Genomic DNA, 16,655 nt, shown 5'->3' on the forward strand with positions numbered 1-16,655 from the left:
TTATTTGTGTGATTAACTAGCAGTGATATATTCTCCAAATTGTGTGATCTTTATTTATATTGTTCACGGATGCCATAATAATGTAAAAGCAAGGACGTAAGGGCACAGACCTCCCATTTGTATTTATTTTACTTTTTACAACAATAATAATAATTATTATTTAAATAATTGAGTATTACTGTCATATACATATGAAAGATCGTACTTAACAAAGAAAATGGCCAAGAACTGTTTAAGGAACAAAATGGAGCCTTACTCTAAACAAAATTTATTTTCGTATTCGAAAGGAAAAATTCTCGGTTTCAAGAGACATATTTCTTAGTTGAATCATTGCTCGCCGGGCAAAAAAACCTCCGCATTGAAATGCCATTGCTACATATCGCTCTATAATTTATTTAATTATCTACTGATTTAATAACTTCGCGGCTGAAAAACGTATTCGAGCTGTATAGTATATGTTTTGCTGACTTGAACAAGTTCATTATCACTTTGCTACCTTCACCGTTATTTGTCATTCCAATAATCTCAAACTTTTAGTTACCGTAATGAGATATTAGGAATAAAATGTTTTCATTACTACTGACATCATATCCCACTTTATAGATATTTTCTGATATTTTCCAGGGGTTTCAGATGAAGTCAATTCAGCAAAGTACGTAATTTTCCAATTAATCTATTCCGGTAATATTTAGAGTTCTTGTATATTTCTTAGACCCTGGCATCTCTTGATGCCCTATACATATTCAATGCTTTAATGCTGCTTTATTGTCCTGGTCAGCTTTACAATATTATTATTTGTTCAAGATCATTTTATTCTTTTAGTCACTCTCTTCTAAACGATTAAATCATTCTTTGTTTACAGTTTGTTTTTGACAATGTAAGGGTTGTGAAGGAAGTAGGATTTCGTCGGACATTTACAATTGTTCAGTGATACAAGAAATCAGTAACACTACGTTTCGAAACCTGTAATCTGGTCTCTTACTCAGGTGGATAACTAACCTAACACTTAACTATAAACTATAAAGTAAACAAACTATGCCACAGCGTCAGGAATCACAGCATGTTGTTGTTGTTTTTTCGAGAAGACACAATAGTGATAGTTATATTAGTATATAGTACATATGATCGTTAAATAATTCTTATAGTATACAACGCTTTTCCAATATTATTTTTTGGACGGACGAGACCTTTCGAAACCAAAGGTTTCGTTTTCAGGTAACCTCGTAAATCAATATTTACATTACTTTTTTTACATTCATATTAAAATACTATAATGTAAATATGCAAATAGAACAATTTGGAAATATTTTAGCTAGTATGACAAATTAGACATGACTACAGTTTAGGTTTTTAATAAATTGAGAAGGAGTGGAATTTTCACATACGAAATATGGAAGAATTAACAAATCTCCTACAACCAAGCGCGAAACTGAATCAGAACACACTATTGAAAAAATCTAAAATTAATAAAAGAGGTAACAAAACCAATGAATAAGTGCATGGGAATCACTTTACATAAACACAAATAAAGAAAAACTAAAAAAATAATGAAGAAGAGCCTATTAAAAAATCCATTATAATTTCTTCTCAATTTATTCAAAAACTAAAATACAGTAATGTCTAATTTTTCAAACTGGTTGAAATATTCCCAATCTTTTTTATTTGTATATGTACATCATATGGTATTTTAAAATTATTTGTAACATAAATATTGAAATATTTTTATTGGAGTCAACTGACGATGAAACCTTTGATTTTGAAAGGCCTTGTCAAAAAATATTGGAATAGTATTGTGCATTAACCACAACTTTTTTAATTTTCCAATTGCTCCATGAGGCTTGAACATAATAGGTGGATTAAATATTGAACTCTAATCACATGTCACGTGATATTAAGTGATCGCTTAACGACAACATCAAAATTTTGAATCAGGATATTAAGCCTCAGAAACGATTCTTCCTTAGTAAAGCACTCTTAATTATTGTTTTTAATATAATCTAAAAATCAGGATTTTTAAACAGTACCATCCTCTATAGATTCATGTCTTTTAATATTTTGGTAAAAATACACAATACTCATAATTAAGACGGTTATACTTCGAATTAAGAAACTATAAATCGCAATTTACTAATGAAGCAGGCGGAAGACGGTCAAGTTTGTTTACCGGTGATGAACAGGTGTTCTATGTAGAGAGCCAGTATATAACCGCCGAGACAATCATGGTAAGTCACTGACTGTACTGTACTGTCACTGTCTCATCATGAGGACCTCCGTAGCCGTTGCTTCCCTTGCCATTGTCGCCCTCGCCATCGTGAGTTACTATAATTAATTAGTAGGTTTAATTTCGTTATTTTAATTTTTTTATATGGCATAAAATTTTCCCCTATAAACACTTATATTTAAAAAAAACATACATCAGGTTCAATATATTTTTTGTACATTAGCTTTTAAATTTCGACAGGTGGCTGAAAAAGTTAAATAGGTTTGAGGCATTCTAGTAAGGTGCGTGTTTTATGAATTCGGTAGCCTTAAGTATGAATTTTTAAAAACAGCAACCTACTATTTCTCCAGCCATATTTTAGAAATATTTCAGATTTACTATCCATTTACAATCAGCAAGAGAAGATTGCTGGTGAATATTCGTATTCAGTTCGTGTTCGTATCTCAGCAGAGAGGGATCGCCTAAGAATAAAACGAATGAAGAGTATAGGGAAGAAAGTGGATAGTCAACAAATCTAAGTTACAAAGCGAGATAGGTATCCTATAAAGCATAAGTTAATCAATTAATATTTATTCAGAACACTTTCACTTATTTTCAAGGCATTCTAGTACGTCTCGGCCATATCTAATGTAGTAAACACAACTTTAAGCAGATTTCATTGTATTCCACGAATGATGATGTTATTAATAATTAGATGTACTGTTGAGACCTAATGGATTCTTTACATACTAAAGCCGATTGTGGGTAGTTGTTCAAACATGTTTGTATTTATTTTCCCGCTATGTTATGTTTCAGTTGGTACCCACCATCTCTGCTGGATGTGCTAAAACAGTAAGTGTTTACCTTTATTTTTGTATTTTTAATAGTTTAGTAAACATTTATTTCAAGTTTTGTTCATAGAAAAACTACTAAAATTCTTATAAACATTATCCCACTCTCTTTGTTTTGTCATTGAGTAAAACAGACTTTTTGTTATCGTTTTAAAATGACAATCGCACGTATCTAAAAATACATAAAATTATGAGCTTTTATCACGAAAATGTATTCAAAAAATGATATTTTCGCGTGTTTGGCAATTGACTGTAGGCGCGTTTAAAATGCCGATCAATGTACAAATTAACTCATTTCATCTACTTTTCTTTTCAAATTAAAAATTGACTACAAACACTGTATTATTTGTGGTAGTATTCAATGTAAAAATATGAACGAAAATGTGTTGGCTTTATATATTTCTTCTAAAAATATTGTTTTGTATTCGTGTCACAAAAATGTATTTTAAATTTCTGTGCTATTTCTCTTATTTGTATTTTATTTACTAGCCAAAATCATCAAAGCTTAACGGAACATGTATTACAACAATACATTTCTGATATTAACCATGATTATTCAGGTTGTAGGAGTTGGTGTGCCTGTAGAGAGCTACAGCGCCAGCGTGAAGAACGCCGCCTCCAACTCTGACGCCAAGACTGCTGAAGCCAACAAGGAAGACGAGGCTTACACTGATGGCATCGTCAAGTACGCTAGGGGATCCTCCAACACTGCCACCAGCCAGGACAAGGACAGCGCTCAGTCCTCCGTCAAGGAAGTCAACGTCAAGGGAATTGACGGCAGCTCATACAAGGCCAAGTCCTCTTCAGTGAAGACCGCCTCTCTGGACGCTGACACCAAGACCTCCAGCTCCTACGTGTCCGTAGGACCCGCCAGCTCCTGCGCTTAGAGGAATGTTTTCACTGACTTTTTAAAATTACAATAAATTAATGTTTAAATACTACACTTTTTTTAATTCCATGCCTGAATGCTCTTGCTTTATAATAAAGGTATATGATGCAAAAAACCACATGTAATCTCTGAAAAAAGATATTGATTTTTGAGGGGGCAATACAGCCCTCTTTTAATTATCCAGCGTACCTGTATAAGAGAGGTTGACGTTGACATACATTACCCTTGCAGTTGTGGCCCATCTACCAAAGTTATATATGGATGCCTTATAGTTGATAAGCCTGTTTCTGTGTCCTACTCTCTTCAATAACAGTTTTAACATAACAACCGATACGAAAATTAGTTTATTTAACAACTATTTAAGCGGATTTCAGTTTATATAACTGTTTTACAAATCAGTTAATGCCAATAAAATCCTAACTGAGTACCTGTATTTAAATTAAAATGAATACATCACTTCCAGCAGTAGGCTATATTTTTGAATATGTTTCTAAGTATCTTATAAGTAAAGTCCCTTAATGAAGGATGTATGTTTATTGAACTCCTGGGATTCAAAATAGCTTACAAGAACGCTTTCTTTGTTGTCTCTAGTTTTACATGCGGAATGTCCTGCATGTCATCCGTTCGTGTCGACAGTTTGCTCTTCAGATAAAAACCTTCACCGTTTCCAATATGTTATGTATCAGTGACACAAAAAAGTTACAAAACTCCCTCACCAATACCAAACTGGCTGCCTTTCTATTGTAAGGAATGTGATCAAATTTTCTCAAATTAGACAGAAACATTAGTGAATAGTTTTCCCTCCTCGTAAGGATCGTACAAAGCTCCTTAGTCAAACCATTTCCAAACACAGGAAGAACGTAATTTATGGTTAAAAATTGCCAAGGAATTAATACAGCTTCGATAACACAGGAATTAAAGTTCTATATCTATTCAGCATTCTTAATTTCCAGTTTTTACTTTAAGCAATACAGACAGCCTCCAGTCATTACCTCCAGATGGTGAGCAAAACTTACATTTATCCGAATTTAATCGAATCCCGTGTCAATCAAACCAACTTTTTATCTTTAGCAAGTCGTCATTATCTCCAGAGGATTCACTTCTGGCTGGTTTATACTTTCAGTTGAACCAACACTGGGTACAGCAACAACCGATGTGTCACTTAAATCTGGGCAACCTTATGGATGTCCAGGAGCGGTACATCACTAACCGCAAATGTCGAGATTCTGGAGTGCAAGGATGATTCGATAGGTCCAGTCTACTGCAGGAGATGACTTTTGAAGTTGGTACGGTTCGTCCCATAAGAGTCAAAGGTTCCTTCCAGCCTAGACATAAGGTTATGCCACCCCTTGACTGCAGTGACTGGAGACGATGGTTCAGAGCTGGCTTTCCATTCTTCCAAGGGACATGACTTGAGATTAGCGCCCTAATCTTTTCCTCGTGGTCTCAACAGGAGGCGGCCCCTACCCTCAACCTTACGCATCCAAGATATCATGTCACTCCGGAAGCAGCGCAGAGGTTCTGATAGGACTAGGTGTAATTTTCTAAGCTTAAGAGAATAACAACAAGTCGTCATTAATACATTGCAGAGTTGCAGCCTGAAAGAGGGTTCACCGAAAGAAGTAGAGTATCGTCTACATACGAGTGAAGAAAACATCATGAAAATTCATTTTCAAGATGAATATAATTGGACCCAGGCACGAACCTTGGTACATCCGTACCTTCAGAGAAAACATTCGAGTAACGTTCTTTTATTTTAGTCACCCTTTTAAATAAAAACTAAAATCTTCTGTTACGTTTGCACTGGTTTATTACTGACTGCGGGAGAGTATACATTCTGTCTAAAATTCGATTTTGCTTTATCAATCAGCCCATCTTCATCCACAAAAATCATATGGAATAACATGTCCAATATTGGAATCGAAATTGCTTATATAATGATGAAGTTTATACAAAATTTCAAATCTGTAGGTCATTCGTTCTTGAGATGTAGTGGGGACAGACTATCAATGCAGGGGATCACGAGAAAAGAATAATTGATCTATAAACTTAGAATTTTGCACGACATTTCATTACTTCATGATGGTGCACGTTCCTCGTTATAATCTTAGCGAAAACTGTTTTGCGAAAGCCTACGTGATTTAGCGTACGACTACTTTGTTATAAAAACACAATAAAGGCACCGATTTTAAACCCTGAAAACAATAAAACTCTATTACCTTTCATTGAGTTTAGTGCAATAGGACGAAACATCCTATTCGGTCTTAAGAGAGAAATGAAGTGCATGTTTTAGAGTTAATGAAGTTGACACACAACAAGGTGTTGTGATTTCCTGACTTACGCGTGTCACAATGCTCTGGTATGATTTGTTATTTTAACCTAGTTTGTAATTATGTGTTAGGTTAGTTATTTACCTGAAGAAGAAATCAGATTTCATATATCGAAACGTAGTATTACTGATTTTATTGTATCACTGAACGACGGCAAATGTCCGGAAAATCCTGTTTCCTTCTACGTCCAGTGCTTACTATTCTGAGGTCTCCAGGCTTTGAAAAGTATAAATGAAGTTGCTTCTGCGATGAACTTTTTTTCACGGCAACCCTGACTCTTAAAAAAGTTACCGTTGGTCGAAATCCCCCTCTTTGAGTCTTGTTTATACTTTGCATAACCGTTAAACTTACTAGTACATCTATTGTTTAAACTAACTAGTACATCGATTGTTTAAACTAGCTAGAATATCGATTTTTTTAACTAGCTAATATATTGATAGTTTAAACTAGCTAGTATATCGATTGTGTAAATTGCACTCAACGACTAAGCACTTTACAAACGCATTCACATGTCTCACCTAATGCCTTACAATTGTGCCTTTGAGTGGCCATGTTTTTGTCTGCAAGGATGTGCACCTTATGTAGCGCCTCGAAAACGCCACACAGTTTGTTGGTTGTTTATAATTTTTTCTTATTCGTTATCTCCTGGTATTAGTTCTTGCAGAACGCTTCCACTGAAATTAATATTTTTTAGTTGTACTAGTTATAATCTTTGCCCGACTTGTCTTTTTAAATTAATGCTTCTAAGATTTGTTATTGCTTTTTTTAAATTGTTTGCTATTGATATGTTTCCTGTTTAAAATTACAATACTTTACTGTAGTTACTCGGCTTCGATCAACTGCAAATTGTATCTGTTAACAAAGGTTGTCTACTATTATATAGATCCTATCTATCCTCCTATCTATAAGTTTCCTATATAGATTATTTATGAATGGTATGACTACATTCTATGTTACTCTTAATTAAACATATTTTTTATTGATACTAATAATAAATCCGTTAATAAATAAAAGAAAATGGTTTGATTTATTAGTTGAGGATGACTAATCTGTACTACTGCCATTTTACACTGTTGACGAGTTTATGATGAATCGCTGGGGCAATTAAGAGCACAAAAAATTCACAAAATCGTATTGCCGGATCTGAAAACTGTAATAGAGATGTTTTGAATGGGTCATTGTCAGCGAGAATGGTTAGGTTAGATTAAGGACGGTTGTAATACAATGTTTATATTGTTTTTTTCACAATAAACGATATTATTATTATTAACTTTATTTCAGGGGGTTTATCATTTTTCTGCAATACACTGTCTGGCTACTGTTTCTTTGAGGCATAAGATCTATGTATGTTTGAGAAAACTGTAATCAAATAGGATTTAATAAATAACTTGTTGTTAATAATGATATACGGTATACAATACAATGAAATTAAAAATATAACGGGATATATTACTTCATTTCTTTGCCGTACAGTATTATTAATGCCAAAAAGATGTCATTGAGGGGTGATAAGAAAAAGCTGAACTAGTTAAAAAATGTGATATATAATTTTATTTTTTATCATAGAAATATATGTGGTGTGCCTAAGCACAGGAGTTGGCGGGTCCTACGGACACGTAGGAGGTGGAGGTCTGGGTGTAAGCGTCCATAGAGGCGGTCTTCACTGAGAAGGACTTGGCCTTGTATGAGCTGCCGTCAATTCCCTTGACGTTGACTTCCTTGACGGAGGACTGAGCGCTGACCTTGTCCTGGCTGGTGGCAATGTTGGAGGATCCCCTAGCGTACTTGACGATGCCATCAGTGTAAGCCTCGTCTTCCTTGTTGGCTTCAGCAGTCTTGGCGTCAGAGTTGGAGGCGGCGTTCTTCACGCTGGCACTGTAGCTCTCTACAGGCACACCGACTCAGATACCGCCCATAATACACTTCAAAGAACGCGCAGCCTACAAGATTCTATGTACGTCCCGGATCAAAGTCGGATGGTCCAATTGGAGGGTTCATCGGAGGTAGGAACGAGGAGCCTAGAACGCACCATGAGACACTGGCAAGAACAGAGGCTGTTAGAGAGAGTAGGAAACATAAACAGGCTTATCAACTATAAGGCATCCATATATAACTTTGGTAAGTGGGCCACAACTGCAAGGTTAATGTATGTCAACGTCAACCTCTCTTATATGCTGGATAATTAAAAGAGGGCTGTATTATTTGCCCCCTCAAAAATAAATATCTTTTTCAGAGATTGCATATGGTTTTTTCATCATATATTATAAAGCAAGAGCATCCAGACATGGGATTAAAATAATAAAGTGTAGTATTTAAATATTAATTTATTGCAAATTTAAAAAGTCAGTGAAAACATTCCTCTAAGCGCAGGAGCTGGCGGGTCCTACGGACACGTAGGAGCTGGAGGTCTTGGTGTCAGCGTCCAGAGAGGCGGTCTTCACTGAGGAGGACTTGGCCTTGTATGAGCTGCCGTCAATTCCCTTGACGTTAACTTCCTTGACGGAGGACTGAGCGCTGTCCTTGTCCTGGCTGGTGGCAGTGTTGGAGGATCCCCTAGCGTACTTGACGATGCCATCAGTGTAAGCCTCGTCTTCCTTGTTGGCTTCAGCAGTCTTGGCGTCAGAGTTGGAGGCGGCGTTCTTCACGCTGGCGCTGTAGCTCTCTACAGGCACACCAACTCCAACGACCTGAATAATCATGTTTAATATCAGAAATGTATTGTTGTAATACATGTTCCGTTAAGCTTTGATGAATTTGGCGAGTAAATAAAATACAAATAAGAGAAATAGCACAGAAATTTGAAATACATTTTTGCGACACGAATTCAAAACAATGTTTTTAGAAGAAATATATAAAGCCAACATATTGTCGTTCATGAGAGGTTTTCTATTTTCACATCGAATACTACCACAAATAATACAGTGTTTGTAGTCAATTTTTAATTTGAAAAGAAAAGTAGATGAAATGAGTTAATTTATACATTGATCAGCATTTTAAACGCGCCTACAGTCAATTGCCAAACACGCGAATATATCATTTTTAGAATATATTTTCGTGATAAAAGCTCATTATTTTATGTATTTTTAGATACGTGCGATTGTCATTTTAAAACGATAACAAAAAGTCTATGTTTTACTCAATGACAAAACAAAGAGTGGGATAATGTTTATAAGAATTTTAGTAGTTTTTCTATAAACAAAACTTGAAATAAATGTTTACTAAACTATTAAAAATACAAAAATAAAGGTAAATACTTACTGTTTTAGCACATCCAGCAGAGATGGTGGGTACCAACTGAAACATAACATGGCGGGAAAATAAATACAAACATGTTTGAACAACTACCCACAATCGGCTTTAGTATGTAAAGAATCCGTTAGGTCTCAACAGTACATCTAATTATTAATAACATCATCACTCGTGGAATACAATGAAATTTGCTTAAAGTTATGTTTACTACAATTAGATATGGCCGAGACGTAGTAGAATGCTTTGAAAATAAGTGAAAGTGTTCTGAATAAATATTAATTGATTAACTTATGCTTTATAGGATACCTATCTCGCTTTGTTACTTAGATTTGTTGACTATCCACTTTCTTCCCTATACTCTTCATTCGTTTTATTCTTAGGCGATCCTTCTCTGCTGAGATATGAACACGAACTGAATAAGAATATTCACCAGCAATCTTCTCTTGCTGATCGTAAATGGATAGTAAATCTGAAATATTTCTAAAATATGGCTGGAGAAATAGTAGGTTGCTGTTTTAAAAAATTCATACTTAAGCCTACAAAATTGATAAAACACGCACATTACGAGAATGCCTCAAATCTATTTAACTTTTTCAACCACCTGACGTAATTTAAAAGCTAACGTACAAAAAAATATATTGAACCTGATGTATGTTTTTTTTTCTAAATATTAGTGTTTATAGAGGTAAATTTTTAAAGTTTATAAAAGTGTTATGCCATATAAAAAATAAACCTACTAATTAATTATAGTAACTCACGATGGCGAGGGCGACAATGGCAAGGGAAGCAACGGCTACGGAGGTCCTCATGATGAGACAGAGACAGTACAGTACAGTCAGTGACTTACCATGATTTTCTCGGCGGTTATATACTGGCTCTCTACATAGAACACCTGTTCATCACCGGTAAACAAACTTGACCGTCTTCCGCCTGCTTCATTAGTAAATTGCGATTTATAGTTTCTTAATTCGAAGTATAACCGTCTTAATTATGAGTATTGTGTATTTTTACCAAAATATTAAAAGACATGAATCTATAGAGGATGGTACTGTTCAAAAATCCTGATTTTTAGATTATATTAAAAACAATAATTAAGAGTAGTTTACTAAGGAAGAATCGTTTCTGAGGCTTAATATCCTGATTCAAAATTTTGATGTTGTCGTTAGCCGATTACCTACTTAATATCACGTGACATGTGATTAGAGGTCAACTTCTAATCCACCTATTATGTTCAAGACTCATGGAGCAATTGAAAAATATATAAAGGTAGTGGTTAATGTAAAATACTCCTGTTAATGTAAAAAAATCCAATATTTTTTAACAAGGCCTTTCGAAATCAAAGGTTTCATCGTCAGGCGACTCCACAAAAAAATCTTTCAATATTTGTATTACAAAATATATTAACATTCCATATGTTGTACATGCAAATACAACAATTTGGAAATATTTCAACCAGTATGACAAATTAGACATGACTACAGATAATTGTTTTAATAAATTGAGAACAAAGTAGAATGGATTTTTAATCGGTTCTTCTTAATTCTTAATTAGTCTTTATTTATTTATGTTTATGTAAAGTGATTCCCATGCATTTCCCATTCGTTTTGTTACCTCTTTTATTAATTTTAGATTTTTTTCGATAGTGTGTTCTGATTCAGTATCGCGCTTGGTTGTAGGAGATTTTTTAATTCTTCCATATTTCGTGTGTGATAATTCTACTCCTTCTCAATTTATAAAAAACCTAAACTGTAGTCATGTCTAATTCGTCATACTAGCTAAAATATTTCTAAATTGTTGTATTTGCATATTTACGTTATAGTATTTTAATATGAATGTAATACAAATAATGTAAATATTTTTTTATGAAGTCACCTAAACGCAGATGAAATCTTTGGTTTCGAAAGGTCTAGTCCGTCCAAAAAATTTATATTGGAAAAGCGTTGTATACTATAAGAATTATTTAACGATCATATGTACTATATACTAATATAACTACCAATATTATGTCTTCTCGAAAAAACAACAACAACATGCTGTGATTCCTGACGCTGTGGCATAGTTTGTTTACTTTATAGTTTATAGTTAAGTGTTAGGTTAGTTATCCACCTGAGTAAGAGACCAGATTACAGGTTTCGAAACGTAGTGTTACTGATTTCTTGTATCACTGAACAATTGTAAATGTTCCGACGAAATCCTACTTCCTTCACAACCCTTACATTGTCAAAAACAAACTGTAAACAAAGAATGATTTAATCGTTTAAGAAGAGAGTGACTAAAAGAATAAAATGATCTTGAACAAATAATAATATTGTAAAGCTGACCAGGACAATAAAGCAGCATTAAAGCATTGAATATGTTATAGGGCATCAAGAGATGCCAGGGTCCTAAGAAATATACAAGAACTCTAAATATTAACCGGAATAGATTAATTGGAAAATTACGTACTTTGCTGAATTGACTTCATCTGAAACCCCTGGAAAATATCAGAAAATATCTATAAAGTGGGATATGATGTCAGTAGTAATGAAAACATTTTATTCCTAATATCTCATTACGGTAACTAAAAAATTGAGATTATTGGAATGACAAATAAACGGTGAAGGTAGCAAAGTGATAATGAACTTGTTCAAGTCAGCAAAACATATACTATACAAGCTCGAATACGTTTTTTCAGCCGCGAAGTTATTAAATCAGTAGATAATTAAATAAATTATAGAGCGATATGTAGCAATGGCATTTCAATGCAGAAGTTTTTTTTGCCCTGCGAGCAATGATTCAACTAAGAAATATATCTCTTAAAACCGAGAATGTTTCCTTTTGAATACCGAAAATAAATTTTGTTTATTCATTGGCCAAAGTTACGATTCCTGCCAGTAACTTGTATAAAAGAACGTAGGCATGAAACAAGGGGCATACAACTGATATTTTCCCGTAGTGGACAGAAAGTAAAGCCCCATTTTGTTCCTTAAAATGTTCTTGGCTCTTTTCTTTGTTGAGAACGATCTTTCATCTGTACATGTCAGTAATATTGAATTATTTAAATAATAATAATAGTTCACAAAAAAGTAAATTGTATTGTAAAAAGTTAAATAAATGCAAATATTGTGGGAGGGAGGCGGATCCCTTGGACCCACATCACTGACTTCGTCCTTGCTTGTATACTTCATAGCATCCGTGAACAATAAAAATACAGATCACAAAACTTGGCGAATATATCACTGCTAGTTAATCACACACATAAAAATTAATATTTTACAGTCACAATTGCAATCTTCATTTAAAGAAAAATTTTAAAGTGCCTTTAAAAATATTTGTATTTATCTGGAGGGCTATAATAGATATATATATATATATATTTTGTAAAAAAGATATATTTATCTTGACCTTGGCTGCTGAGAAGTCACACAAGCTCGTCTGTAACAATAAATGATTTATGTGGTAGGTAAGATTCTACAGTCTCAGAGAAAACGTCGTAAGCTTGGATATCTTCATGCCTCTGGAAGGTACAGCAGATCATAATGAAGGTTAAGGAATTATATTTGCCACTTGTAGATTACACGATATTCCGATTATTCCTTATTACGTTTTTTACTTTGTTATTACTCTTTTGCTGTTTTTGTTACAGTTGCATATCTCTATTTATTGTTGATGCTCATGTATTATTGATAATTTTTAATGTTATTACTGCTGTACAAAATTATGCTGTGGCAATTAGTTTACTTTCAAACGGTAAGTTATTATACTTTCATTATATCATTACAACGTATCATTATATATACAGCTATGTAAATAACAACAATTAATTAATTAGTTATATGTTATTTTAAATAAAGTGACATGATTTGGCTGAGCCGACACAAATCAATTGGAATCCTGTGTCTTTTGGTCTTCATTATAGTTTAATGTCCAGTAAATACCTAAAGATTAGCTGTTTAGTAATTATTACAGTAATGTTGGCTTCTATGTTTCCAGAAAAGACGATCGAGATAACGCGTATAGAAAATGGATTGGAGTCGTTGGGCTCGGACGTTTTCAAGTCAAGGAATAAACGTTGGGTGTCCCTATGGGTGTTCCCAAGGTTTGCGTAGTGGCCCAATTTGTTTGAATTTGTACACGTTAGAGTTTCCCAGTCGTCTTCATTATTGCACTTCTCAGTTTTATTTGAGAACAATTGATTTTTATTTGAGCTGTACTTTTCATATGAGCAGGATATGTTGAGGAAGGATGTTGATAAAATTAACTGACTTAAGGTTGGGACACACATAACCGCACCGCGCCCGACATGTCAGTCGGCCGTATGCTGGCCATCATACGGTGAAAGAATTGCAGCGCAGTTTTCATCCTGCAAGTCCATACTTGTCCGCACCGACACCAGACCGTCGTGGCCGCACCGTGCCCGCACCGTCACCGATATGTGGAGTTTGAATTTTGACGGGCACGGTGCGGTCTACGAGCGGCATCATATGTTGTTTACTGTTGCTTTCTTCTTTTAAAACTATTTATGTAGTCTACACGTTCTATTTTATTGAATTATTTAGTATAGCCTACTAACTCTACATCCTGTGTTCGCGTACAAATCATATTTATTGATAAAAGTAGGCTATTACATTTTCTTACATTAGAGTAAACTAGTCATATTTTCTTATTGTGCATATTTTCTTATTACAACAAATTTGAAAAACCATGTTGTACATTAAGTGATTTTAAACAACTAAATTCGAACTATTAAAAAGTCTATAAACATTTTTCATTAATTAAAAAATAACAAGCATGTAATTATTTGAGCAAAAATCTATTTTTCTTTGATGTTTTGAAGTTACTTGATAAATTTATTCCGGTATTTTGTAAGAGTCATATTTAGAATGTCTCTATGACATTTTTATTTATTATTCTTTTCACTTCAATAAAGTAAAAATAAAAATATTTATTTTACAATAAGATTTTCAAACAAGAAAAACCCATGTTAAAATAAATAATAATAATACTAAATCATTGATTTCCCCATAATAACAAACTGAATATTACAAATAAATATTATTGCCAGTGCTTAGTAATATATAAGACTATGACATAACGTATTTACAATAGCAGTAAATAACAAATAAAAAAAAATGTTTTCTACTTACTTTATTTCTAATTTATGTACTTAGAGTAAATAAAATATAAAAAGTAGGTTTACATCCTTTTAGATTTTCTTTCTTTTCTTAAACCTAATAATTAGGCCAATAGATTTACAAAATAAGGAAATTTAGGTACCCATAAGAGGCTGTTCCTGTGTTGGGGATACTATATACAAAAAGGGTAAAAAATAAAAAATAGCGGAATCGAGCAAGAATGAAATGATAAAAATTATTATTGTAACTTATGTAGTAAATAATGTACTATTACGTTTCAAGGTTTAAATTTAGTAATAACTATTGTGCTGTATTAAACAAAAAGGATTTATGCATGATTTACAATTCAAATATTAGGCTTTACACATGTAGCATTAAATATTATATTATAAATAATTATTTTATAATGTTCTAACTTTAAATATTATTATAACTTAGCAGACAAGACTAATCGTACACTAATTTATTATCTTAAACATATACTCAATATCATTTTGACCAATCAACCATACTCTAATTTTTTTAGAAAATATATTTATGTTTTCTACTATTTTTGACTAATTCTCTGGCAACAAATTATTTGTCCTCGGAGCTATAAAAGAAATAATTTTGTAAAATTTGTTTTTTGTATGTTCTCCAGTATATATTTTTACAAATATTTACTATGTTTTACAAATTATTATAAACGGGCTTGCAACATGGCAAACTCTCTGGTATCACACTATAGCTCTTGGGTTTAATACAAAAAACACCAAATACACTGTTTATAGTGTAATTTGACCGAAATTCACTGCAATGAAACACAATGAACAAGAATTATACATTAAACATATAACCAAGATAATGATATTATTTACAAATTTTACACACTAGCTGATTGTAGAAAGCTTTACTGTAGCATTGAAATGTATCATTCACCACAGCTATTAATAAACATAACAACAATGAAATTAAACAATTTTCCTCAAGCAATACTTAATCTTCCAAATATTTTTTAAGTATCTGTCACTTTGAATTCAAAAGAAACATGCTCTAGTACAAACAGTGAGATTGTTGCGCTCGGACTGCATACGGACATGTGTGGCCTCACGGTAACCGAGCCGAGCCCGCACCGACAATCGGCCGACTCACGTGTCGGGCACGGTGCGGTTATGTGTGTCCCAACCTTTATGGAGTACGGTGTGAAGGCGGGGTGAGCCAATCATAAATCATTAGTTTTTAACATAACAACCGATACGAATAAATAACAACTCTTTTAGCGGATTTCAGTTTACATAACCGTTTTACAAATAAACTAATGTCAATAAAATCCAAACTGAGTACCTGTATTTAAATTAAAATGAATACATCACTTCCAGCAGTAGGCTATATAAAGTTTGAATATGTTTCTAAGTATCTTATAAGTAAATCCCTTAATGAAGGATGTATGTTTCTTGTACTTCTGGGGTTCAAAGTAGTTTACAAGAACGCTTTCTTTGTTGTCTCTAGTTTTACATGCGGAATGTCCTGCATGTCATCCGTTCGTTTCGACAGTTTGCTCTTCAGATAAAAACCTTCACCGTTTCCAATATCTTATGTATCAATGACACAAAAAGCTTACAAAATTCCCTCACCGATACCAAACTGGCTGCCTTTCTATTGTAAGGAATGTGATCAAATTTTCTCAGATTAAATATTAACCTTACCGAATAGCGTTCCGTCCGCGTAAGGATCATACAAAGCTCCTGAGTGAAACTATTTCCAAACGCAGGAAGAGCGTAATTGATCGTTTAAAATACCAAGGAATTAATCATGTGCAGCTTCGATAACACGGGAATTAAAGTTCTAAAACTATTAAACTTTCTTAATTTATTTATTGCACATTGAGAAATATATTCAACAAACCTAAAAAATTAACTCAGGGTCAGTTGTGACCCCTAAGGCTTTTACAAATTTTCGGTGTTTACTTTAAACAATACAGACCGCCTGCAGTCATTTCATTCTTAATAGGTGATGAGGAAAAATGAACATTTATCCGCATTT

General features: G+C 33.5%; 2 protein-coding genes across 2 annotated transcripts; one reads left to right on the plus strand and one right to left on the minus strand.

Moving 5' to 3' along the window:
- Positions 1-2,187: 2,187 nt before the first annotated feature.
- LOC124366352 lies at positions 2,188-3,992 on the plus strand. Its single transcript, XM_046822843.1, has 3 exons — positions 2,188-2,311; positions 3,017-3,052; positions 3,612-3,992. Exons 1-3 carry the CDS (start codon positions 2,261-2,263, stop codon positions 3,936-3,938), a joined length of 414 nt encoding a protein of 137 aa, XP_046678799.1. The 5' UTR covers positions 2,188-2,260; the 3' UTR covers positions 3,939-3,992.
- A 4,589-nt stretch (positions 3,993-8,581) lies between these two features.
- LOC124366353 lies at positions 8,582-10,378 on the minus strand. Its single transcript, XM_046822844.1, has 3 exons — positions 10,278-10,378; positions 9,529-9,564; positions 8,582-8,957 (listed from the first exon to the last, which is right to left on the minus strand). Exons 1-3 carry the CDS (start codon positions 10,326-10,328, stop codon positions 8,631-8,633), a joined length of 414 nt encoding a protein of 137 aa, XP_046678800.1. The 5' UTR covers positions 10,329-10,378; the 3' UTR covers positions 8,582-8,630.
- Positions 10,379-16,655: the final 6,277 nt, after the last annotated feature.

This window comes from Homalodisca vitripennis, chromosome 7 (genome assembly GCF_021130785.1).
Source record: "Homalodisca vitripennis isolate AUS2020 chromosome 7, UT_GWSS_2.1, whole genome shotgun sequence".
Lineage (NCBI taxonomy): Eukaryota > Metazoa > Arthropoda > Insecta > Hemiptera > Cicadellidae > Homalodisca > Homalodisca vitripennis.